The 23,629-nt window shown below is 51.8% G+C and overlaps 1 protein-coding gene across 1 annotated transcript in view; it reads right to left on the bottom strand.

The window, feature by feature from the left end:
• The window catches only part of SLC6A5 (solute carrier family 6 member 5), a 56,290-nt gene that overhangs the window by 5,938 nt on the left and 26,723 nt on the right, over positions 1 to 23,629 (bottom strand). Inside the window, exons 8-14 of the mRNA XM_077866206.1 lie at positions 21,557 to 21,660; positions 18,787 to 18,911; positions 13,732 to 13,844; positions 12,851 to 12,982; positions 11,796 to 11,895; positions 5,107 to 5,207; positions 1,006 to 1,173 (exon numbers count right to left, since the gene is read on the bottom strand). Coding sequence (XP_077722332.1) covers positions 1,006 to 1,173; positions 5,107 to 5,207; positions 11,796 to 11,895; positions 12,851 to 12,982; positions 13,732 to 13,844; positions 18,787 to 18,911; positions 21,557 to 21,660 — 843 coding nt within the window. The remainder of the gene's footprint in view (positions 1 to 1,005; positions 1,174 to 5,106; positions 5,208 to 11,795; positions 11,896 to 12,850; positions 12,983 to 13,731; positions 13,845 to 18,786; positions 18,912 to 21,556; positions 21,661 to 23,629) is intronic.

Below are 23,629 nucleotides of genomic sequence, written 5' to 3' on the forward strand. Positions count from 1 at the left end.
TTCTTTATAACCCTGTATTGGCAGGTGTTCCTTCGCCTTGGTCTGTCCCAACACCTCTGAGGCTTCAGTGTGCATCAGCATCACCTGGAGAGCTGGCTAAACTATAGACACCAGGCTCCCATGTCCCCAACTCTGGTTCAGTGGAGCTGAGCTGGAGTCCTCATTTGCATTCCCAACAAGATCCCAGGCGGTGCTGATGCTGCTGGCCCCTGGGCCCACCCTGAACACTGGTCTGGTCCAAAAGGCCCAACCTCTGGATTTTCAAGACAGACACAGTGCTAATCTATTCCTAGCACATCCGAGCAGGTGACTTCTCATAAACAACAAAAGCCTGACCACACTTCCCTGGTGGCTCAACAAGTGGCAGTCCCTTCCCATCAACCCTGGAGACAGGGTAGGGATCTTTTTCTTTTCTTTTTTTTTTTTCTTTAGAAATGAGGAGAGGGTCCAGCAAGGGATTAACAAAGACAAGTCTCACCTCGCACCAGCCATGCCCCTGACCTTTCACTACATTGTGTGGGGATGGCGACATGTTCATCAGCTCGGACCCCCTCAGCCCTCCCTGATACCAGTACAGCAGGAAGGAGTAGTGATTTAAAACTTAACGGTAATAGATGTTTGGAGGAAGACTTGGACGGAGAAGAAGATCGGGAAAGGGGGAATCTGACATGTAGTTAAAAAGCAAGCACTGGATTTAAACTGTGGGTAAGGAGGAGAGGGGGAGCTCCAGGAAGGAGGAGACACTGATTGCTTATTCCCCAGAGCTGTCGCCGCACTGAGGAATAACATAATAACAGCCTGGCCTGCGGATTGGCTGAGCCTCTCCATTAGAGGAATAATATATAATAAAAATGGGTTTAATAGAAACGGTGGCAACTGTGATCACTTAATCACCGCATCTCCCTTGAGAAGAAGTTTACCGAATCTATTGTTTTTTCATGCACAGAGCTCTCAGAGCTTCTCCCTTGGGAGGGGATGGCAGGCGAAAGATGCTGATGGAATTACCTCAATAAATCTGCCAGGGGCCAGATGCATTTTTATCACAAACATAATTGGGATCCAGATAACTGAACAGGCGAGCATTAGCCATCCAAGCACCATGGACCAGTTAGGGTAGCGGTAAGAGCCATAGGTCATGGGTTCCCACTGGTAAAAGCTGAAGCAAAGGATAAACTAGGGAGAAAAGAGAAACACACGTGTTAGCCTGGTGATGAGAAGTAGTCATTCCTAACAGTGACGTATGGAGCCCCCGCCACGACTTGGATGCTTTCTTATCTATGATCTCATATGACACCTGTACCAACCCCAAAACAGAGGTGTTATGAACGATCCATTTTCCAGATGAAGGAATGGAATTTCAGAGAGATGAAGATGACACACTGCTGACCCTGCGTTTGTCATCCCCTAGAACTGAGCAATGCATATGGTGTGTACATACACACACACACACACACACACACACACACAGGCTAAGAAGACAATATAAAGGATACGCATCAAGGTGATGGATGGGTACTGCTGGGTGTATTTAAGTGGTTGTCTGTACTCTCTATAGGGGATAATCAAGCTTTTCTTACAAGAAAGAAATCCTTTACGTTTGTGTATTTTAATTTTTTTAATGAGTTGAATCTTCTTTGCCTCCTCCCTGAATGGGGAATGGCCCGTATCCAGGTACTGCCTCTAAAGCTGGCAGAGGGAGATGGGAGAGGTCTGCAAGGCAGTGACTGAGCCAGAAGCTGAGTCCTACAATAAACCAAGGGACACAGATTGGGTGCACAGCCCGCTCTCAACCGACTCAAGGCGGATGCTCCTTGTCACCAAACGGTGAGCCAGGAGTCCAGGGACCGGCAGGCCCATCTCGGCTCTGCCGCCAACTAGCTGAGGGGCCTTTATGTCTCAGACTCCTCTGCTTTAAACGGATGTGTTTCACCTTGTGTACACAACACGGTGGTTTGCTGGGAACAATCATCTGGTATTTACTCAAAAGCCTCCCCCCTCAATTTTAAGAGAGGCCCTGATATATTTGTGGTCCTATCGCCGCACACTTTTACTGGCAAGACCTGTGAGACCCTTCTGAGGACACGGTGAGTATAGCTGGAAAAGGAACAAGGCCACACGTGTACCAAAGAGAGGCAGTGGAAAAGACAGAACAGGGGTTCTCATTGTTCTTGCCAAACCTTTGGGGAGCATCGCCCCGAGGAGACTGTGTTCTTGCCTGTGTTCACCCTGCCTATGGCAGCATCAGCCCAGAATAACGTACCTAATGATGATGACATATGTCTCGTGTTTCCCCCCCACACCTCTTGTTCCATCTCAAGCAGTACAATAGCTGCCCAAAAATGATTGGAGGGAATTATATCAGGAAACATGATATATGGAAGTGTTTGAGAAAAGCACGGAGCCCTATACAAATGCGAGGCATAGCTACATTATCGCTGCAAAGCCCAGGCCGCGGGGGCAAGTGATTATTTCAATGCAACTATAATTCAATGCATTGATCCGAAGCAACGTGAGCCTGAAGACAATGGCTGAAAACACGGCTCCTATGGAAAGAGATGCCTTACTCTCTAGGCCGCTTTTTAAACATTTGCCCCTAGAGTTATAAGCTTTAGTAACCAGTCTATTGGAAGCATGGCCTAATGTAATTATGGTAAGTTGCTCCATTTCATTTACTATATAAATAGCAATACATCTGCTTATGTGTGCACATAATTCAGTGACGTGATCTGACTGTGTATATAATAATTGCACGGAGAATATTTATAGCTCTATAAATCCAAGGAGGCACCTATAAAAATGATCAATTTCATTTCAGAGGGTTTGAAGAAATTTAAACCCATAATCTTAGCTCATTCCAGCATACTACAAATATCCATTTTACAGAAGGGCAAATGGCAAAAAACAAGTGTTAGAGTTGGTCCTTTGGTACCCATTTCCAGTTGCACGAATATCACATCAAACTGATCCGAGCAAATTCATTCTTGCCGTAAATTTCCCTCTGCCAAGCCAGCTTTGATACAACGGACATGTGGAAACAGTTTTCTTCTTCTGATGAACACGCCCGTTGTTTATACCCTCCGATGGGCCTGGCCGTGAGTGATGCTAATTGACCCACCGAGTCAGGCCCACCCTGACTTTCTGCTCACGGCAGCCAAGGAAGGCCCTGGAGAGAGGTATATCAGCTGACAATGATAGTGATGTGCTATCGACCACTTCTACTTATCCCCAGCTCCCAGACACAGAAGGGGAATCTGGTTCAGGATACTTTCTGGGATCTCCATAGGTTTCCCATATGGGCCTCATAATGGATATCAAGTAAAGCACAGCAGAGCTGAGAAACTTTCTCAAAACACACAGCAGGTCCCGAGAATTTCTTTTCCCTGACCTTCTGCTCAAGGGCTTAGAATTATTTTAATCCAAAAAAAAAACTGGCCAAACTCCACTTGGGGAGGAAAGCACTGAGTTTTGAGAAATATACTGGGGCCTAGACAGCTCAAGAGTCAAGCCTTAGCTCTGCCTCCTGCAAGCTCCGCAGCCTTGGTCAAGCTCCTTAGCCTCTCGAGGCCTCAGTACACACACCTGTAAAATGGGGGGAAGCACCACCCACCAGCCAGTGTGGCCAGAAGCTTTAGTGATGATGCTCATAAAGTGTCTGTCTCTCAATAGACCTGCCTCTAAATCGTACTGCTGGTTGTTCTAATTACGTGATATGTTTCTGCAAAATATAATAAAATTCTCTGAAGCTTAATCTCTTCTGAGACAGGAAGGCGAGGCAGGTCTTGACCTCACCCAAGAATAAATCAGATGTAGTAACAGCTGGGGGAAATGGTAAAGCTCAGCGGAGACAGAGAATGCCACAGGCAGGAGAGTCTCACATTTTTCCCCCACCAATTAGGTAAATCCGAGCTCTTCTTATACATTTCAGTCCTTAATTCAAGAAACTGAAAAAGCTGTTTTAATTATGTTCATCCCTCATGCCCCAAATCTAGCGGGACTTTTCAGACAAGTTATAGCCTCTAACATGTGAGCACTGATAGGGGCCTCAGAATGATGTCCGTGTCAGCGCAGAGGCGAGATAAATGCTGAATGCTTTTTCTGTCTAAACTTGTATCTTTTCAGAAAGCAGTTGAGGTGTTTTGATTAAAACCCACTCTGTGACGGTTTAAAAAAAAAACTGTGACAGTAAAAAAAAAAAAAAAAAAAAGGAAATATATATTTTCTTTACAATTTTACTTCCATCCTGTCTTGTTTTCCTTTAGAGAACCTGGTGCTGTGTAGGCAAACCATGGTCTTAATCTGGTTTCTAGTGTCACCTGCTGGCCCCAAGGAGAACTACAGCCAGCTTCCTGCAGCCTTGCCCAGATGACCCCCAGCAAGGCCAGGGGGGAGGAGGAAAGGCAAGGTCTCCATTAATCATGTGCTTGGAGGGTGGATGGAGGCAGAGCCTGCAGCCCGCAGCACAAGAAAGGAGGCGATAGGATGTGCACTTAAGTCGCCCTGCAGATTTACTGACACACGAAGGGCTTTGATCTTTAAGAAGATGAATGTCAGATGATCCCAAAATGTCAGCATCACACTTGAGGATGATAAGATAGTTCTCAAAAACAATAAAAGTGAACAGCAGAAGTCTAATTGGTGCTATATTAGTTGTAGAGCCGCTGTATTGAGTAGTGGTTAAGAGCAAAGAGTGCGGGAGCCAGCTCCCTGGGTTCGAACTCAGGCTGTGACAGCTAATGACTAGCTGTGCACCGCTAGGCAGGCCACATGACCCCTGGGTGTCAGTTTCCTCATGTGCGGAATGGAGATGATCATCGCGCCAACCGCACAGGCTGCTGTGAGGGAGAGATGAGGGGACACCCCTGAAGCTCTCGAACAGAGCCAGGACCATGGCTAGCACGTGGGAAATGTGATTATCTGCTCTCAGCCCATGAGGCGGACCGATATCGTGGGAAATGTCCCATAAGGGTGAGTCACAGCTAAGCACCTTAGGTGAGGCACTATACCTCTCTGAACCTCAGCCTCCTCTTCTGAAACACAAGAATAATATGCCTTGTTCAAACACAAAACACCACGTCCACACGCAGGGACAAAGCATGCAATCCTTACGGTTAAAATGGTTGGAGTGACAAATGCCCAGCAGACTTTCCAGAAGATGTTTGGCTGGAATCCAATCATCATCTCTATATCTTCGCAGAATCTCTGCAAGCCTGCAAATAGACAAGGGGAGACCGAGCATGAGGCGCAGAGGCAGGGCGGCGGGTGGAGGGCAGGCCCTAGGGCCCCTCGCTCAGGCGCCCCTGCCTAGAGATGGCCCCAGCCTGGTGTCAACATGACCCCTGTAATGCAAGAAGCCATCAGACAAACGACCCACTGCCGGGAAGATTAGGGCAAACGGAACGTTTAAGTAGATATTAGATACTCTCTGCAGTGAGGTTCAAAAATGTCATCCCTGATGACACCTCAGAAGCTCGGCTGTCCCCTGGCCCGGGCGTCTCAGCGCCGTCACGGCCTGGCACATTCATCCGTGTGGCTGTTTTCGGAGATGACCCTACGTGCTTAGCAACAACTCTGGCGAAAGCCAGCTACGTCTGTGGCCAGGGAGCACAGCGCGCCTGAAAGCCTGCGGATTTAGAGTGAGCGTCCCCACACATCGGTTTTGTCCCCACCCTCCCAAGGATACTCTTCTCGGAGCCAATCTTTCTTCACTCCGGATAAGATGGTGACGTCAGGCCAAAAACCAGCGTAAACTCCAAGTGGCCACCGCCCACTTTGTTGGAACTCAAGCATCGCTGTCGTGGCCCCTGATGAGCTTAACTAAATTATCAGGGAGAGGACAGTTATTCTCATGACCACACATAACCACCAACCCCACGCACTCTTGGGTTGCCCAGATTTTTAAGCCACTCCTTGGAAGGAGGAGCCACTGAGCGAGGTTTGGGAACGGGACAGCTTCTCACGTGGTTTCCTGAGCTCATCAGGGGCTCGGCTTTCTCCCAGCTGTGGGGTTACCACGCTGATGGGACAGGGAAGGTCCTGAGCTCGAGCTCCATCACAGCCAGCAGCTCGGAGCAGGGACCCAGGAGCCCTGGCTTAAACCTCCCTGTTCCCTCGTCCTCAAGGTCATCCGTTGAAAAGCGGGTACACCTCAGGTCAAGAGGGACACGGACACTCCTCGAGGAGAGCACTCACCCCGCTACACCTCTCCCTATCAGGAGTAATCCCCGGCACATCCCAAGACCCTCTTGCCTGAGACATAGGCCCCTTTGCTTCTCCCAGCCCCCTTGGGTTCCTCTGCCCTCGGCCCCATGAGGACATCTCCGGGGGCTCCCCTCCCAGCCCTTACTTGCCATCTCCTACCGTTGCCCTCCCCTCCCTGTCGCCACCCGTGCTGGCTGCCTTCACCTGCCCAGTGTCCCTGTCCCTGCCGCAGCCCAGGTTCCCCCTCCAGCCTTGCTCCCTCAGGGCCAGCTCTCTGCCGCGTGGCAGTAGGGAAGAACGATGTGACATGAAAAAGCAGTCTCTTGCTGGGGGAGAAAGCAGAGACTGGTATCCCTTCAGGGAATAAAATAGTTCATCTCATCTCTTTAAAAAAAAAAAAATGGCCCTGATAATATTCTGTATCTTGATCTGGATGCTGGTTACCTGGAGGTAAAAATTCATTAAACTGTATCCTCGGTTCTGTGTTCCTTCCTGTGCACACGATGTTGTACTTCAACATTAAAGTGCACCGTCAAAAGTCCATTCTAGCCACCATCACCAGGACAGGGGACCCTGAGACCTCCTGTGGCCTTAGCTCCTCTCTGCTCCACCCCAGGCCCAGATCCAGCACCTCAGCTGACTCTCGTGACCCGGAATCACCAGGCCCGCTGACAACAGCCGTGACGGAAGCCAGCCAAGCCCGAGGTTAGCCACTGGGAACAGCGTGGGGCGTTCCCCAAAGGCTGCTGCTCTGAAATCCACTCTAGAATTGCTGCGCCCTAACATTTCTCAGGTGGCAGCAGCTCGGCTTCCTGGTCTACCTTAAAGAAACCCTTGGAATCAGGGTTGACCCCAAATGTGGTACAGTGGAAAGAGCAACGGATGGGGAGCTAGGATCCAAGAGCTGAACCCCTGCCCTGCCCCCAAGTCCCTCGTGACCTTAGGAGAAATATTCTCTTTCTAGCTTTCGCTGCCTTACTGGGGGAGCTGGAGAGATGGGTCCATGATTGACGCCAACAGGGTCCAGGTTGCTTCCTTGTCTTCGCAGGCAAGAACTGCAGGCCTTGAGCGGTTGACCTGACCACCCTGGGATTTGTTATTTGTGCATGTTCTTGAGTGTTATCAAACACCTTCATAGAGGAGGTCTCTGGACAGTGTTCTCTGAGCAAAAGTGAGGGGAGAGACTCAAACAGAAGGCAAAGCTGAGGGCTTGGAAAACGCACTGAAGGCAGGCCTCAGTTGTTGAAGATAAAAGAAAGACCCTCGAAGTTTCTGTGGTCGTTTTTAACCCTGTTTTGTTCCTCTCCAGGAGACCATTCATTCCCAAGAGATGACAGTGTACAACTTGGCTGGGAAACTGATTTGATGGGGCTCCGGGTTAGACCCGAGGAAGACGCAGAGATGCCTCCTGGAGGAGGAGGGGAATGGTGGTAACGGCGCTCAGGCTTGCCCACAGGGGCCAAGGAGCCCTCCGAGAGCTGTAGGAAGGGGCGACGGTGGGCACTCAGCTCTAGCAAGAGGCAGAGTTTGCTGCAGGGGCTGGTGCTGGGACCGAGAGGAAGGCCCGGGGCCCCGGGCTAGCTCGGTGTCAGGAAAGACCTCTCCCTCTCTGGGCGACACAGGAGGGCTCGGGGCACTGGCCCCTGATGCCTCTCCAGGGCCCGGGATGCCTTGGCCCCTTCTGCCCGCCTGTGGGCTAGCCCCGCGGGGACAGCCCAGGGGTGCCAGGGCCTCCAGCCCTCTGTCCTCTTGGGGCTCCATGCCCCATCCTGCCACAGCCCCCCATGCCTGCCTCACCTGAGTCCCCGGCTGAGTCCCTTACTGAGTCAATGGCTACCTTCCTCCCAGGTCTTCGTCTATGTGGCTTCCCCTGCCCACTCTGTCCTTTCCACTGACCCAGGTCCCTCTTACCTTCAAGGCCTAACTCTTAATAAAAGAATTGTTCGTGGAGCCTGGGACACGTGCCTGAGGACTCGCCTGCTGCATGGTCTTGAACCTGATAGGGTAGGACAGGCTCCGAAAGGCATCTGAGCCAGCGCTCATCACTGAATCCACAGAAAAACAGCAGGGAGAAAAATGACAAACTCATGGCTACCAGTCTCGACTCAACACACAGATCTGGGGCTCAGAAGTTGGCCCACGGCAAGCTCCTGACAGCCAACCAACCCTGAACTGAGAAATCAAAAACTTGCTTCACCCAACCAATCCCTTTCACCCGCGCAGCCCCGCGCTCCATAAACCACATCCCTGCCCTTGGTCTGAACACGGTCTTCAGGGGGCTGCTCTCCCCGCTGTGTGGCCACAGCGTTCTCCTGGCTCGTGAGCTGTGCACCTGTACCCAGCCCTGGGCTCAGAAGGGTGCTGCCCCTGGATGAATGGTCTTTTGTTGCTGTCTTGAAATTCTTAGTACATTTTCACTTTGCACCAGGTCCCACCAATGAGGGCTCTCGCGCCTCAAATAATTCATTTATAGTTAACATGAAGGCCCCATCCCTCAGGGCCCAAACCCTACGTGTTGGCTCAGGTTTTCTTCACCTTGGTTAGTACTAAATTCAACATTGACTACGTCTCATTGACTTTTCTATCCTTCTATCTCTGAGATGCTACCTTCTTGAGGTTCTCCTGGCTACTCCGGCCCTTCTTTATCTCTGGGCAGTACACACGCTCCTAACCAGGGGTGCACGGCATAGTCCTCGACGTTAAGCATGAAGTGGCTTTGGTAGGCAGCTGGCGAGGTGCCTGAGTGTACCTCTCAGCTTCCTGGGAGCACCCAGGGCATACAGTAAGCACCAAATAAATACTTGTTCATTTACTCACACACATTTACCTGTGTGTGTTATTAACGGACTGAAGCCTGGCATTCGCAATGTTTGCTGAGGCCTCGCAAAAGCTGCTGGGGGACTTTGCACCCTGGGTGAGGGGTAGACAGCGCAATTTCAGTTAAGGGCATACGTGAAGATGGAGTACAAGCAGGAAGTTCAGGAGCAACAAAATTTAGTGTGTGTCGAGTTCTGGAGAGACTGTTTTGTTTTGTTTTTCACTACAAAAGCCTGGGTGAGTTCGGCCTGCAGGATGGGCAACAAACATTGAAGAATGACGTATTCCATCGCATAAAAGCCACTGCCTGGTGTGAATCTAACATCCTTCGTGGGAATGTGGAGAAAGATGGTCTGGGGGGTGGGATGCGAAACCGAGTCACTGCTCTGAAAACAGGGCAAGACAATTTAACAACATCCCAACTTGGGGGAAATGCACCACCTAGAGCCGAGCAGGTGGCAGGCAGGCAGGTCTCTGTGGAGGCACAGCACAGGGTCCCTCCCGCCAGAAGGTGATGGGCTCCAGGAAAATGCAAATCATTTTTCCCAAGTGACTCTACTTTAGGTAAAAGTCTCTTAAACGGATCGTGCCTACATCAGACACTTTTCAAGCCAGATCCCTCAAACCCAGATATCGGCCTTTGACGCATGCGGACCGGAGAACCCAAATCAGCTATTTCAATCCAAAGATAAAACCTGCAAACTGTACCCCCTCTATTTTAAATGTTTGAATGGCATCCTCTGGAATCTAGAGTCTAGAGATTACTAGAACCGAGAAGAAAACACAAATCTCTGCCATTCCCTTGCTTATTTTATAAGCCAGCCAGGAAAGGAGAGCATCGAATGAGTCAGGTTCATTTTCATCCCTCACAAGCCAATGTTCAACGGTCCAACACTGACCTGGCACTAGTTTGGGCCTCATCCTCTCAGGAAAGAATGCATCAGCCTCTGGAGTATAAATTAAATGCATGTTCAGGCTTTTCCTTTCCTCTCTAGCAACTGTGTTAGTCTATTTCAAATATTTCTTCTAAGATTCACTTCTGAAAATTCGATCCAGGTCCAAATCAGAGGTTCACACCCACTTCCTGCGCTCACCCTGAGCTCAGCACAGAGTCAGCCTGGTTCTGGAGGTTGCCCAGCACCTGCTCTCTTGGGAGTCCAGGCAATTTCCTGGACGGTCCCCGGAAAAACAGCACAGCTCAACGACTAAAGCACCCAAGATTTATTTTTTTTTCCCTTCAGAACCGAGAAATCTACTACCAGACTTAAAAGTGGGGGATGTGTGCAAATTCACTTCTAAAAACAGAAAATTTTAAAGGTTTCTATTTTTAATGATGCTTGCAATCCACACCGGGGCAGCCCTGTTTTTAGAACAGGATTGTACAAGTGTGCCGTTTGTGGCAATTAGCAGCGAGGACACGGAGAGCAAGCAGAGGAGGTCACGACAGCCAGCTGCACTTGGCCAGGACTGCAAATGAAATGCTGTCCTGACTTTGCCAGCAGACCACCTGGTGACCCCATGAGGGGCTAAGTTTCCAAAAGAAACTTTACATTAAAAAGCAAGATGTTCCCACCAAGGATGCCAGCTTCAAAGGAGGAGCTCGATAGAGCCCTCTGGCCCGACCCCTCTTCCTCTGGGCGTTTGTCCTTTATGCATATCCTATATTCCAAGCGATATCCTGCATTTCTTCTTAGCTTAGAACATGTTGCTATCTTTTTTTGGTGCTGCCATACAAATAGATAGTCTAGGGATCCCTGGGTGGCGCAGTGGTTTAGCACCTGCCTTTGGCCCAGGGCGCGATCCTGGAGACCCGGGATCGAATCCCACGTCGGGCTCCCGGTGCATGGAGCCTGCTTCTCCCTCTGCCTGTGTCTCTGCCTCTCTCTCTCTCTGTGACTATCATAAATAAATAAAAATTAAAAAAAAAAACAAATAGATAGTCTAAACTGGCATTTTTCACCTTCCTGGGGTTTGCTATGGAGACCTTAACTATCCTGGGGAGGCCTTAGTCTGGGCATGGTCCTGACACTTCCAGGCACAGAGGAGTCATTAGCATCTTGAACTCAGTAGGGCGTGCTTGTGTGACCGGCAGTGTGCACACACGGGCTTCGCGAGATCACCCAGTGAGACCCCACCAAGCACAAGCACCTCCACATAAGGGGCAAAATGGCATCGGCTGTCTCACCTTCCTATTGTTCTTGATAACAGCCCCACAAATTTTGGGATGCAGGTGTCTATGGTGATGAGAGGACCGACTAAACTGTAAGGAAACTAGAAGTTTATTCCTGGGAGAAGCTGGGATGGCCCTCTTGCCTCAGACTTCTACGATAAGGTGTCCTAAGGATCTTATGAGCCTGGCGATCTCGTTTCTCATTACAGTATCTGGGGACCACTCCTCACTCAAGCTACACAGGGACTGCCACCAGCAAGACCAGGAGATAATTTCACACCCGCAAAGCAGCCTTCCTCCTCCCTGATCTGGCCCTACCCCCAGATCTTAACTGTACACAAGCCAGACCATACCCAAGGCCCCGTCCTAGGAGTTTCTGAAACAAAAAGAGGTTTCTGGGTTTCACCATCAGCCACCTTTTGCTTCTCAAATAAATTCAGTTCACAGTGGTCCAGAGGCAAGTTTGAAAATAAAGGTACAGCTCTCTTATGGCTCCTAAATCACTGCAATTAAACCCTTTTGTTATCTTGGTAAATATGGAAAACCTACTCGCCATGGATGCCTAATGCCACTCAGCTCTCCTTGGCAGCCCGTGTGGCGGTCCCCTTACCGTACACGTAGGAGATCCCCACGAGCTCAAAAATGGCAATGATGACGAGGGCGTAGGATGCGGCGTATGTGTCCACAAGCTGAAACATATAAATTCCGCCCTGGTAGGAAAGAGAAACAACACCAGTGGGCATGGATCCAGGTTCTTCCCGCTGTGAACCGCCAATCCTTCCATGCTGGGGAAAGTCAGGTGCAAGCAAAGAGTCAAAGGATCTCCCCTCCTCTTCACAGTAGTAACCTACACCTGGTCCAGTACGCAGGCTGGAGGCCTGGCCATGTTAGCAAATCAGGCCCTCAAGAGACTCTGAGTCGATCAATAGAACAAGCACAGAAAAGTGATCTAACATCTCACCCTTAAAAGGCAAAGGTCAACATCTGAGGATGTGTAGGTAAAAGCAGGCAGAGGGCTTCATTTCTGCCTTAAGCAATAGACCATCATTTCTACCCATAAGTCTGCATTGACTCACCTTCACATGACCTTTAGGTGCCGCTGAGCATTCCTCACACATCCCCCTGCATCTTTACTTCGCTATTTATGTCTCTCTACAACAGATGAGGCTTAGAGACCCTCTTATTCCACTTCATCGTTTCACGGATGGAGAAACCAAGGTCCGCAGTGGTGCCTTGCTCAAGGTCACAGAGAGAGCAAAAGCAATATAGATGCTGAGGGAGCTAACACTCAATTTACCAAGACACTCAGGACTTAGAAGGAAACCCATAGCTGTTAGACTCCCATGTCGAACGAGTAATCAACTGGGAATTTCTCTGGTCAGTAAATTTGGATCGTCGTGTCATATTTTCCTAAAGGAGGACACACCTGCCTTGTTGGCTCAAGAAAGCTACATCTCAATTATGAAGATGCTACAAGTAACACCAGCAGCCAAGGCGACATGTTTCCATCTGTGCACAGAATCCCTAATGGCCTGGTGCGGTCTACACAGAAATGGCAGAGACTGGCTACCGTTATGAGTCGGAGAGCGGAGGGTGAAAGGACAGATGAGCCTTCGGGCCCCCGCAGGACCCGTCCCCAAGCCTGTGGCCAGTCGGGCTGCTCACCTGAGTGATCATTGGGAAGCCCATGATGAAGAAACAAATGCAGCAGCCCAGAGTGAAGACCGGCTTGTGTGTGCGCAGGTACTTGGGGAACTCGTCCGAGATGGAGGTCACGATGGTCTCGATGGTGGCAAACTGGAACAGGGCCAGGAAAGGAGCCGCTGAGACAAGCCACCCAACCCCAAAGCTTCCCCAAGCCCTTTGTGTTTCCCACCAGGGAAAGCTGTAAGTGTATTAGATTTGGTTCTTAGGCCCACATTCCCCTGATGGCTCTAAAGGGCTTTGTTGGGGTCCAACCCACAAGGCCAGCAATGGGGATCCAAGAGGACGTGAGCTTGAGAAGCTGCCCCTCCAGCCCCCAGAGACTGCACTCACACTCATCCTTCAGGACATTCCAAGCTTCACTTTGTATTCATGAGATGTAAATTCCTTTCCTCCCGTTTACCTCGAATTTGATCTTCTGCTTGAGGAAAAACCCTGTATGCACCCAACCACTGAACTCCGAGTGCCTGTCAGCAGGATTTGTGGCAGTCTCGGCCCCCCGGGCAATCTTCCTAAAATCGACCTCATATTTTTGTCCCTGATCCAGCCCCACAGAATCTGCATCGGCAAAACGACACCAAAGCAGGAAGTACACACACTGACACCTGCACGGAGGGTGGAGGGAGGGAGACAGGACGGCTTCTTTGCACCATCCCATGGATCACCCACAAATACAAAGCTATCCTGAGCCCTGGGCAGGCACCTCACCATCCTATATCCCTCTGGAAGCATTCGGGGACCCCCGAGCCCACCCCTGTCACAGGCTGGAGGCAGGGCCCAGGAGAGAGGGTCTTCAGGAGGAGCCACAGGCAGGCATCGTCGGGAGAAGGGAAGGGGCTCACCATGGTGTCAAGTCCAAGAGTGAGGAGCATCAGGAAAAAGATGATGGCCCAGAATGGAGAGAGGGGCAGCCTGGTTAGGGCTTCAGGGTAAACCACAAATGCAATGCCTGGTCCTGAAAGGAACAAGAGAGATGATTGCAGCCGGGCCCAGCTCCAGGCCCCCTCTTCCTGGAAGCCCACAGGGGCCTCTCCACAGACAAATTATGTGCTGCTTCCACCGGTGGTTATTTTCTCTCATCTCCTTCCATTCCCCAGGTAGACCCCAAGTTCCTTGAAGGGAAGGATCAGGGGAATCAGGTCCACACCTCAGGGACCTCAGAGGGGAGACAAAACTAGTGCCAAAGCAGAGATTCAGTCCAAGGCCAGGCTGTGTCCCATGCATATACCACAAAACCCCTCACCTTTGTGTTGATGAGTTGGGGGCACATATAATCATTACCCTGTAGAATGGTGATTCTCATCCAAGGGTGAGTTTAGGCCTCCACCCCTACCCAGGGGACACTGGGCAATATCCAGAGACATTTTTGACTCTCATTCCTGGGGTTGGAGGTGGGAGGCAAGTGATGACTGACACCTAGTGGGCAGAGGCCAGGGGTGCAATGCCCAGGACCGTCCCCATGAAAAAGAATTATCCAGCCCAAAGGTCAAGAGTGCCGAGAACTCCAGCTCCACAGGTTAGACCATACCCAGATTGACATCATTTCCTCCCTATTCAGCCCTCCAGGAAAAGCCTTTTGCAAAAATCATGAATCCATCTACCACCTTAATTATCTTGCCCTACAAAGGCTTGTTAAAGATGGGGCTAAGGATCGGCGGGTAATCAGTTGGGGAGAGGGGGCTGCGAGGCCCGTGGAAAGGTGGAGAGAGTCCGGACGCTAAGGGGCAGACAGATCCAGGTCCAAATGCAGACTCCATGGCCAACGGCTATGCAACCCTAGACAAGCTATCTCACTTCTATAGACCTTAATTTTGCCCATCTGCAAAATGGGACTAGCAATAGTGCCTCACGGGGGGTCACGAGGAACAAACGAGAGACCGTGGGCAGAGTGATGAGACCAACGTCTCACATGTCACCAGCCCTCACGGAATATTCACTGTTACTATGACTGGACAACAAACTTGGAAATCAGCAGCTCTGAGTCAGACGTGTCCGCAAGGACGACATGTGGTCTTGGCAGAGGGTGTGTGGGCGGCTGTTCCTCTGCCCTCATAAAGCCTGCCTGCCGCTCCCCTCTGCCTCACAGCCTCACCGGGAAGACTACTGTGACCCACGGTGGCTAAAGACCCAGCAGTCACACATTTCCTCGTAAACAGAAAAGGAAATGACAATGGGCAGAGACAGGCCAAAGCCGGGCTAATCCGTAGCCAGCGCACGTCTGGAAACCAGCTCCTGCAGCACCTGGAGCTTTTATGACTCAAGCATAACAGCACTTTTTTAAACTGGAATTTATCAGGTTGTTAGTTCTGAAGGCTGCCGAGGGCCTTGGGGTATTTAAAATATAAAGCCTTGAATGCCTGAGATGGCCCCGCTTTATGCGCGGATTGAACAGACGGTACCGCCGGCCTCTGAAGGCTCCCCACGTGAACCAGGGAAGTCTGTATTAAACTACAGTTCAAAACAGGTCTCCAGTGCAGAACACCGAGGAATCCAGTTCAGGGCTCGGGCGACAGCTGGGCCCATAAAGCGGACAGGAAGGTCTTGAAACGGCCACTACCTGCGGACCCCATTGATTGCTTTACCAGGATCGGGCCCTGTGGGCTTCACTGCCTTTGCAGGGGGCAGGGAATGATTTCAGAATATTCAGTCTGCTTCCATTCCATCTGCCTCCCTGAAGTATGGGGGTGAAGGCATCATTTCCAGCAAACTCAGTCCATCTAAGACGACTGGGCAGTGGACTTTTAAAATTTTTATAGTTTTATATGACTTTGTACAGTTCAGTTTCATTCCTTAACTGGAAAAGTGGATTGAGTAGGTGCCCGCAGAGCTTTCCCCAGAGAAGGCCCATATGTCCTAGAGGCCCAGTCCCATTGGCCTCCTCTCCACCTGGGAGGCAGCGTGAGGATCGCCCGGGGGCTGGAGGGCAGGCTCCAAGCCTCTGCAGTGGGGACAGTGGGACCTACCCTCATGGTGCTTCTGGGAGAACAGAACGTATTGATGCAAATAAAGGGCTCAGAACAAAAGTGAGAACTCAGGGAACAGAGACTAACACGCTTCCCACGAGAGGTTCGGCTACGCCAGCAATTTGGACAGAGGTCTCTGCGGTCCTTGACCCCAGGTCACACCCGGGGCTCTGGCCAACGCAGGCCGTCACGGTCCCCGCACAGTGTGCCAGGTCACTCTGCCGTGAAGCCTCTCACAAATGGGAAAGCTCTCAGAGGATACGCTGCCTGGACCCCTGCGCTTTGGGGAGGAAGGCCTGGCATCCAGGTGACAGACAGACGGCAGGCGGACGGACGGTCGGCCCCTGTCCAGAGTGCTCGTGTTCACCAGCAGCGTCTTTGAACCACTGGGGACCTGGGCCTGGGAACTCCCAAGCCAACACGCACATCTGTGTGCACCTACTGTGGTCTAACCCAGGCTTCCTGACGGTCGATGAGCATTTCTGCTGCCCGCAGAGCTTCCCATTGGATTCGGATTCGGACCATGAGTCTCGGCTGCACAGGCAGCAAGGCAGGCGGTCGGAAGGGGACCCTGAGGGCTGACTTCCCCGAAAGGTGCTTCTCTGGGGCAAATGACTGAGCAGAGCGTGCCCCCTTCCCTACGCTCATGGTAAAAGCAGAGGGCAGCCTGGCGTCCCCACCAATCCCATCCTCACCCCCCCTAAAACTGCCCGAGAGCTGGAGTAATGACTGACAAGAATGCCTCAGGGGGGGCTGGTAAATGAAATAGAACAGCGCTGGGTCCTTCCAGAGACCCTGTCTTGGACTAAAGACCGAAACACAGTCACTAATGCTGGATCAGCAAATACCATACAGAATGTCTGCGAGCCAGCGCTGCCCGGCAAGGAGGAGGGGGCGCTGACCGCAGCCCCCCACCCCCGAATCTCCATCCCGAGAAAATCAGGCGTCCTGCAAATAGCATTGAAGAATGCAGGGAAACTCAGAGGAACGGGGATAGCTGCCCCCACGGGGAACGAGGTCCCCCGTCCCCGAGCTGGTGACCCCACATCGCCAGACACTAACACAACGTTAGTACCTGTAAGAAGCAGTCTTCTCGCTGTTTGAATCAGAGGAAGTGAAAAGTATCTGGAAAGGGGACGTTGCAGAAAGAAACAGGCGAGTCTTTGTCTTGCTTTTGTAAACGAAAAACAAAATTCTGTATGGGTTTTAGCAAAGTGTGACACCCCCCCCCCAAGCCCCTTTCCCGGGGCAGGTCGGGGGAGCTCAGAGACTTCATTCCACGCAAGCCCGCAGCACAGCCACTACTAGCGCACCCTGAGCTCGGGAAGGTCACCGACATCACAAGCACATCAGACCTGCTGGGAAGGACCTCCATGCTGTAGCTGTGCGGCCTGCCCGGTGGAGACGAGGGTAGCTGGGGTGGCCGAGGCACCCCTGAAGAGGAGGCCTTCTCTCCCCGCCCCGGCCCCCCTTGCTCCCCAGGGAGCTGAGCATTCACAGCCAGGCAGGGGCGTCCACTCAGCAGCTCCAATTTAATGCCCTGCTGCAGAAGCAAACCTCCCTGGGGATTTAACACTCTTTCCAGGGAGAGGTAATTACCCCCCTGGAACACGCCAGCTCTTAACTCTTTGAGGCCCGCTGTGCACCAGCAGCACCGCTGAAGCCATAATTAATTATCCCTGGGGAGCCAGCAGAGAGCCAGCAGCCCACCAAGAAGGTGACATTTCTAGGACTTCCTTCCCTCGGGTGCTGGCATCCGAGCCACAATCTGAGCATTGCAGTGAGCTCCGTAAGTGAAGGTAACGGCACAGAGAAGCTGCTCACAGGGACACACCGTGGACTGTCAGGTGCCCACAGTCCCTGGCACGGTCCCAACCCTGAGGCATCCCACAAACCCCTCATTAGAGAAGGATCATAATAACAGGCAAGAGCCACAATGAAATCCGTCAACCATGGAAACCTCGCAGACACCCAAATCCTTCTGGAGTCAGGCTAGGTGGAAGTAAAAGAAGACTTAAGAATATTAAACCCGACCTACAAAATGCTGTGCTGGAAATACAGACTGAGATAAAAACGAAAGCTCTCTGTAAACTCGGAAGCACCACACAAATGTTGGCTGTTAATATCGGGAACCCTCGGGGACGTCTGGTGGCTCAGTGGTTGAGCGTCTGCCTTCGGCTCGGGGTGTGATCCTGGGGTTCCCTAGGGGGTGTGCCCCCATCGGGTTCCCCACAGGGAGCCTACTTCTCCCTCTGCCTGTGTCCTGCCTCTCTCTGTGTGTGTCTCTCATGAATAAATAAATAAAATCCTAAATATACATATATATATAATCAACACAGGAGTGTTCCATATAGAAGTATATGGAAGCCTTGGATAGGAAGTCAACATTTATTCTACTTCCCTCCCACCACGACCAGCCAACCTTTCCACCCACTGGGGGGGGGCGGGGGATGCAGGTCTGCACTGCTAACTAAGCAGGAGGCCCAGAGAGCACGCAGAAAAAGCCTTGTCAGGAAAAGGCTGCTCTGAAGTCAGTGCTCCTGCTGAGCGTGAGCTCTGGGTTTGTCCTGAGCTCTGTGCAAGGAAGGCCACCCTGCAGCAGGCTGTGCCCACACCAGCTCCAGGGGCACCAGGCTGCCTGAAGACGACTCTATCTGTCCCCAACAGGCGGAACAGCCGTAGATCTGACTTATTCGGGCTGGAGCTGAAGTAAGAGAGGAAAGAGAAGACAAGGCAGGGGAGAGGGCCGCAGGACTGGGCTCTTATGGCCTCGCTCCTGGTGAGGACCCGGCGGCTCTAGCCCTGCCTGAGCTTCCAGCTCAAGCTCGTCCGAGCCTCCCCACACAGGGGGCCTGGCTGTCCCACCACCCCTCCGATTCCAGAAGGCCAGCTTCCCAAGATGGCATAGGTCAGGAGCCCGTGAGGTGACCGTACCTTGGTCTGCCACGTTCTCAATGTTGACTTTGCGTTCGTTGGCCATGAAGCCAATCACCGAGAAGATGACAAAACCGGCAAAGATGCTCGTGGCACTGTTGGTGCAGGTTACAATTAGGGTGTCCCTGGGGAGGAAGAGACAAGAGTAGGCCATTAGGTGTGCTCTGTGAGCAGGAAGGGACAACGGGCAGGACGCATAAACGTGGCCCGTGTGTGGTTTGCACATGTGTATGCGCGTACATGTCCATTTCTAAACATGTTTTCATGATAGGCTGGAAAGTCCTGACCAAAAAGCTCCAAAACATTTCTCCTGACCGCCCTGTTCCAGGCCTCTGGGTCAGAGCTCTAGCTCCATGAGCTCTCCAGCCAGGGCTCCGCTCTCCCAAGTGGCAGAGGCAAGACTGTCCAGCAGAGCAGGAAGAGATGGGATGGGGCCTTTCGAGGACTCCAGCCCGGACCATGTATCAGAGAAGAGAAGGCAGTAGGACCGTGAAATGCCACCCAGGCTTGAGGACAGGAGCACACGAAGCGCAGGGGGGTGAGGCAGGTGAGACGGGCCCTCTATTGGTAATACGGTCCCCAGGCTGCGCCCAGCCAGCCTAGACTCAGGAGACAGGTCAAGCCACATGGAGCCTCAGAGACAATTCAAATCCTGATCCTCCTACCGGATGGCGGTAGGACCTTCTCTCCACTGCCATTTTAAGTGGTGGCAATGACCCCACCTTCCTCACAGGTTGTCAGGACAGGACCAGACGATGCCCGCCCAGCACAGTGCTCAGCAAACAGCCCACCTTGTCTGGGCCTTTAGTTTACTGATGAGGACACTGAGGCACCGGGAGGAAGAAATGGGTTCACTAATGGGTCAGGATTTGAATCCAGACTCCCTGCCTCAGCCCCGTGCTCCTTCTGCCAAACCGCAGAGGCTCCCTTCTACCAAAGTGCAGAGCCCTAAGCGCACTGCCCTCGGACGGCTTCCGGGCCAGTTCTCGGGTCATAAATTAATAAGCAGCTGTGACCAAAGAAGTTCACACGCCCTAGCTGGCACGCCAGCTGCTACGGGCTCAACTGTGTGCTCCCGGACTCTATCCGTGTTGAACTCTAACCCCCAGTTCTTCAGAATATGACTGTATTTGGAAATAGGGTCTCTCTACAGGGAATTCAGTTAAAAGGAAGTCGTCAGGACCTGATCCAACATGACTGGTGCCCTCACAAGAAGAGGAGATTAGGACGTAGATACACACACAGAGGGAAGACCACGTGGAGACGCGGGGAGGTGACGGCCATAAATATCAAAGAGAGAAGCCTCAGAAGAAATCAACCCTGCCAGCACCCCGATCTTGGCCTTCCAGCCTCCAGGACCGTGAGAAAGTTAATTCCCGTTGTGTAGGCCCCACGCTCTGCGGTCTTCGTTACAGCAGCGCTCGCAAGCTAATACGTGGGCTCTCTCCAAGCTGACCCCAGCCGCGCTCAGGCCCCTTGCCTTCCAGCCTCCTGCGCACACACAGCTTCCGATCCGGTCCCCGGACCTGCTCCCACCCCACATCCCCATCACTTTCCCACTCGGGCCCACCTCTCACCGTTCCTGCTCCCTGAAGTACACTCCCACCTGCCCTGCACCTGCTGGAATCTGGCCCCGTAGACATCTCACCCTTATGGAGCCACCCCAGCCACTCAGGTCACAGCTTAACTATAATCTAGTCCTCTTGGCTCACAAAATAGCTCATGCATTGTTAGAAAATGATGATGATGATAATAATAATAATAATAATAATAATAATAATAATGGCAGCTGCCACTTACTGAGTGCCTATTATGTGTGAAACGCTGCTGTGTGATCTGTGCGTACATCAGCTTTTATCTCTCTAGAAAACATTATTATAGGCATTTTATAGATGAGAGGAAAGAGGCTCAGAGAAGTATCATGCCCAGGTCTTGAGTTCTAGTAAATGGTGAAGCCATAATTCAAATCCGAGTCCATCTGGCCCTGGGCATGCTTGCTTCCTTCCTTCCCTTGTCTCTTTCTCTCTCTTCCTTCTTCCTTCCTACGGTCTCTCCCTCCCTCCCTTCCTTCTTCCCTCCTTCCTTCCCTTTCTATTTTAAATCAGCTCACCAGGAGAATGGACCTTATTTTCTCATTGTTCACCATACATGTGCTCAACTTTCAGATGTCCCCTCCTCCGGGAGTTGTCCAGGCCCTCCCAAGTGGCGCTCGTTGGGGCTCTAGAGCCCCTGGTCTACTATCACGCCATCCAAATGTACCAGAATTTCCTGAGGATCCCACCGGGACATGGAGATTCCTGGGCCCACCCCATCCCAGGCACCGTGCAAGGCCCCAACGTCGCCTACTGACCCTCCCATTAGTTAACACATCCATCAGCGGAGTCCCCTTCCCACCGCACCTTGCCGCCTTTCCTGCAGGGGTCTGTGGGAACATATCTGTCAAGGGACAGTGACCGTACTTGAGGGGTGACCCTCGGGCTGCGTCCACAGCTCACAAATCCCAGGATGCAGCCAGCGCCTCAGCAACCCCTGCAAGGGCTCAGGTGCATCCCGTGAAGAGCCCCGCAGCCCACGCGTCCCAGAGAGCAGCGCAGGCGGGATCCAGGCCGCCAGGAGCCAGCGGCTCGGCCTTAGCAGGTGGCAACCTCCCGGCTGCACCCCAGGACCAGGTGCCGGCGTGGCCATGGGTGTCTGATGACTCAGCCCGTTGCCCTGTCCCCAGATCCCCACCCCGCTCCCGAGCCCTGGGGTACCAAGCGCCTCCACATACCTGTAGCAGTTGTTGTGGAATTTGTTGTAGGAAGAGAGAGTGATCAGGCCTCCCCATGCAGCGGACAGCGAGAAGAAAATCTGGGTGGCCGCATCCTTCCACACCTGGGAGGCCAAAGGGGAGAAGACCCAGGGTCACTGGAGGGGGCCGGCCCGGGCAGGGGAGGTCCCCCGCCCAGCGCCACATCATGTCCCCGGGAAAGGCCGTCGGCGGGGGGCAGATGGCTTCAGCACCAACTTACTGGCTTGTGCTGGGAGCCCGGAAGGCAGGACATCACCCGGGAGATGGCAACTGCCTTCCAACCAGGGGACAGGGGCTCCAACTCCCCGCTCCAGGCCTCTACGCCCTGCGCGGGGAACCGGGCACTCGGGGGGAGCCCCGCCTCCACTGCCCACGCTCCCAGAACCACCGCCACGGCCCAGCACACTCACGGACACGAGACAAGTATCTGCTCAACCTGACATCCCCGCAGACGTCAGCTGCTATTAAAGATCAGAAGTTCTGCAGCCCCCCCCTTCGCCTCCACGTGTGCCACGCGCCGTGGATGTCACAGGGCACGGCCTTCTTGAACGTGGCTGATACGTCCCTTGCTTCCTGCGTGGTTTCCCTTACTTGTCCTAAGGGGTTAGAGCTAGAGGCCGCTCAGGGGTTAGGCTAGAGATCTGTGTGATCCGTAGAGTAGATCGCCCATCAATGGGACGCCCGGGGGGCTCAGCGGTTGGGCGTCTGCCTTCGGCTCAGGGATCCCGGGGTCCCGGGATCGAGTCCCACATCGGGCTCCCTGCATGGAGCCTGCTTCTCCCTCTGCCTGTGTCTCTGCCTCTCTCTCTCTCTCTCTCTCTGTGTGTGTCTCCATGAATAAATAAATAAAATCTTTAAAAATTTTTTTTTAAAGTGACTGCTTTAAAAAAAAAAAAAAAGAATTTCCATCACTTTTATAGATTGAATCCAGATTTAAAATTGTGCTTATACAAATGATATCCCATGTTAGAAGGAAGAACTCATTCATCCCATTTAATACTTAGAATTTCTGATGCTGGCTATAGAGTTTCCAAAGCATTGATTTTTCTGAATCACTGTTAGATACTTGCACTACAGAAAGTTGAGAAGCATGGACATTTCCAGCTGCCTGCACAATTCAAAATGGCAGAGACCTTGCTATTATAAGTAAGAATCTATTTAGAACATGATTATTTTAATCCATATAATGTCAGCAAGTTTATCCGTTCTTGATGGCCTTGCTTAAAAGCCACTTCCTCCAAAAACTCCCTAATACCTTCAGTCAAAATTATATTTCTCAATCTCAATTCTCATAGCATTTTATGCCAATTTGTGATATAGTTGTATTTTGTGAAAATGTTTGCACTGTTTTCATGTGTGTGTTTTCTATATCTATTCAATAAATTCTTGAGAGGAAAAAAATAATAAAATAAAATAAAATAAAATAAAATAATGCTTATAATATGCACAGAGAAAGTTCCAGTGTGCGCTGGCCAGTCCCATTGTCCCACGCTCCTTAGTAACACAGCTGTGGATCTACGTAAAGGCACCCGTTCGGCCCGCGAAAGGACCGTCTCCCAGCACCCAGCGGAGGTGCAGCGAGGACAGGATAACCAGAGGATTTAATTTCTGACCAATGATGTGAAAATCAAGTGTCATGTGCGACTTCCGGGGTTTCTCCTTTCTCAAAGAGAGGGGGGTACCTGTTTCCACCTCTTTCCCCATCCCTCTGTGCCACCTGGAATGCTGATATGATGGCAGGAGTTCTGGCAACTGCATGGAAGTGAGTCACTGAGGATGGAAAGACGGGAGCCTGGGACGCCGTGGACCACCCGGCCAGCACTGCACTCTGTGCCACTCGGCCGCTTCAGTGCACACGAGGGGAATAAACTGTCCTGTCCACACTGTCATCACCTGGGGGCTTTCTGTTACGTGCAGTCAAGCCCAATCCAAGCTACGTATTCCTCGCTTGCTCTGGAAAAGCAAGTTTTTCTTTACGGTGAGGAAATTCACTTATTAAATAATCCCCTCCTTTGGAGGTTTGGGGACTGGGGACTTTCAAGGAAGGCAAGC

The sequence above is a fragment of the Canis aureus genome, chromosome 23, assembly GCF_053574225.1.
Source record: "Canis aureus isolate CA01 chromosome 23, VMU_Caureus_v.1.0, whole genome shotgun sequence".
NCBI lineage: Eukaryota > Metazoa > Chordata > Mammalia > Carnivora > Canidae > Canis > Canis aureus.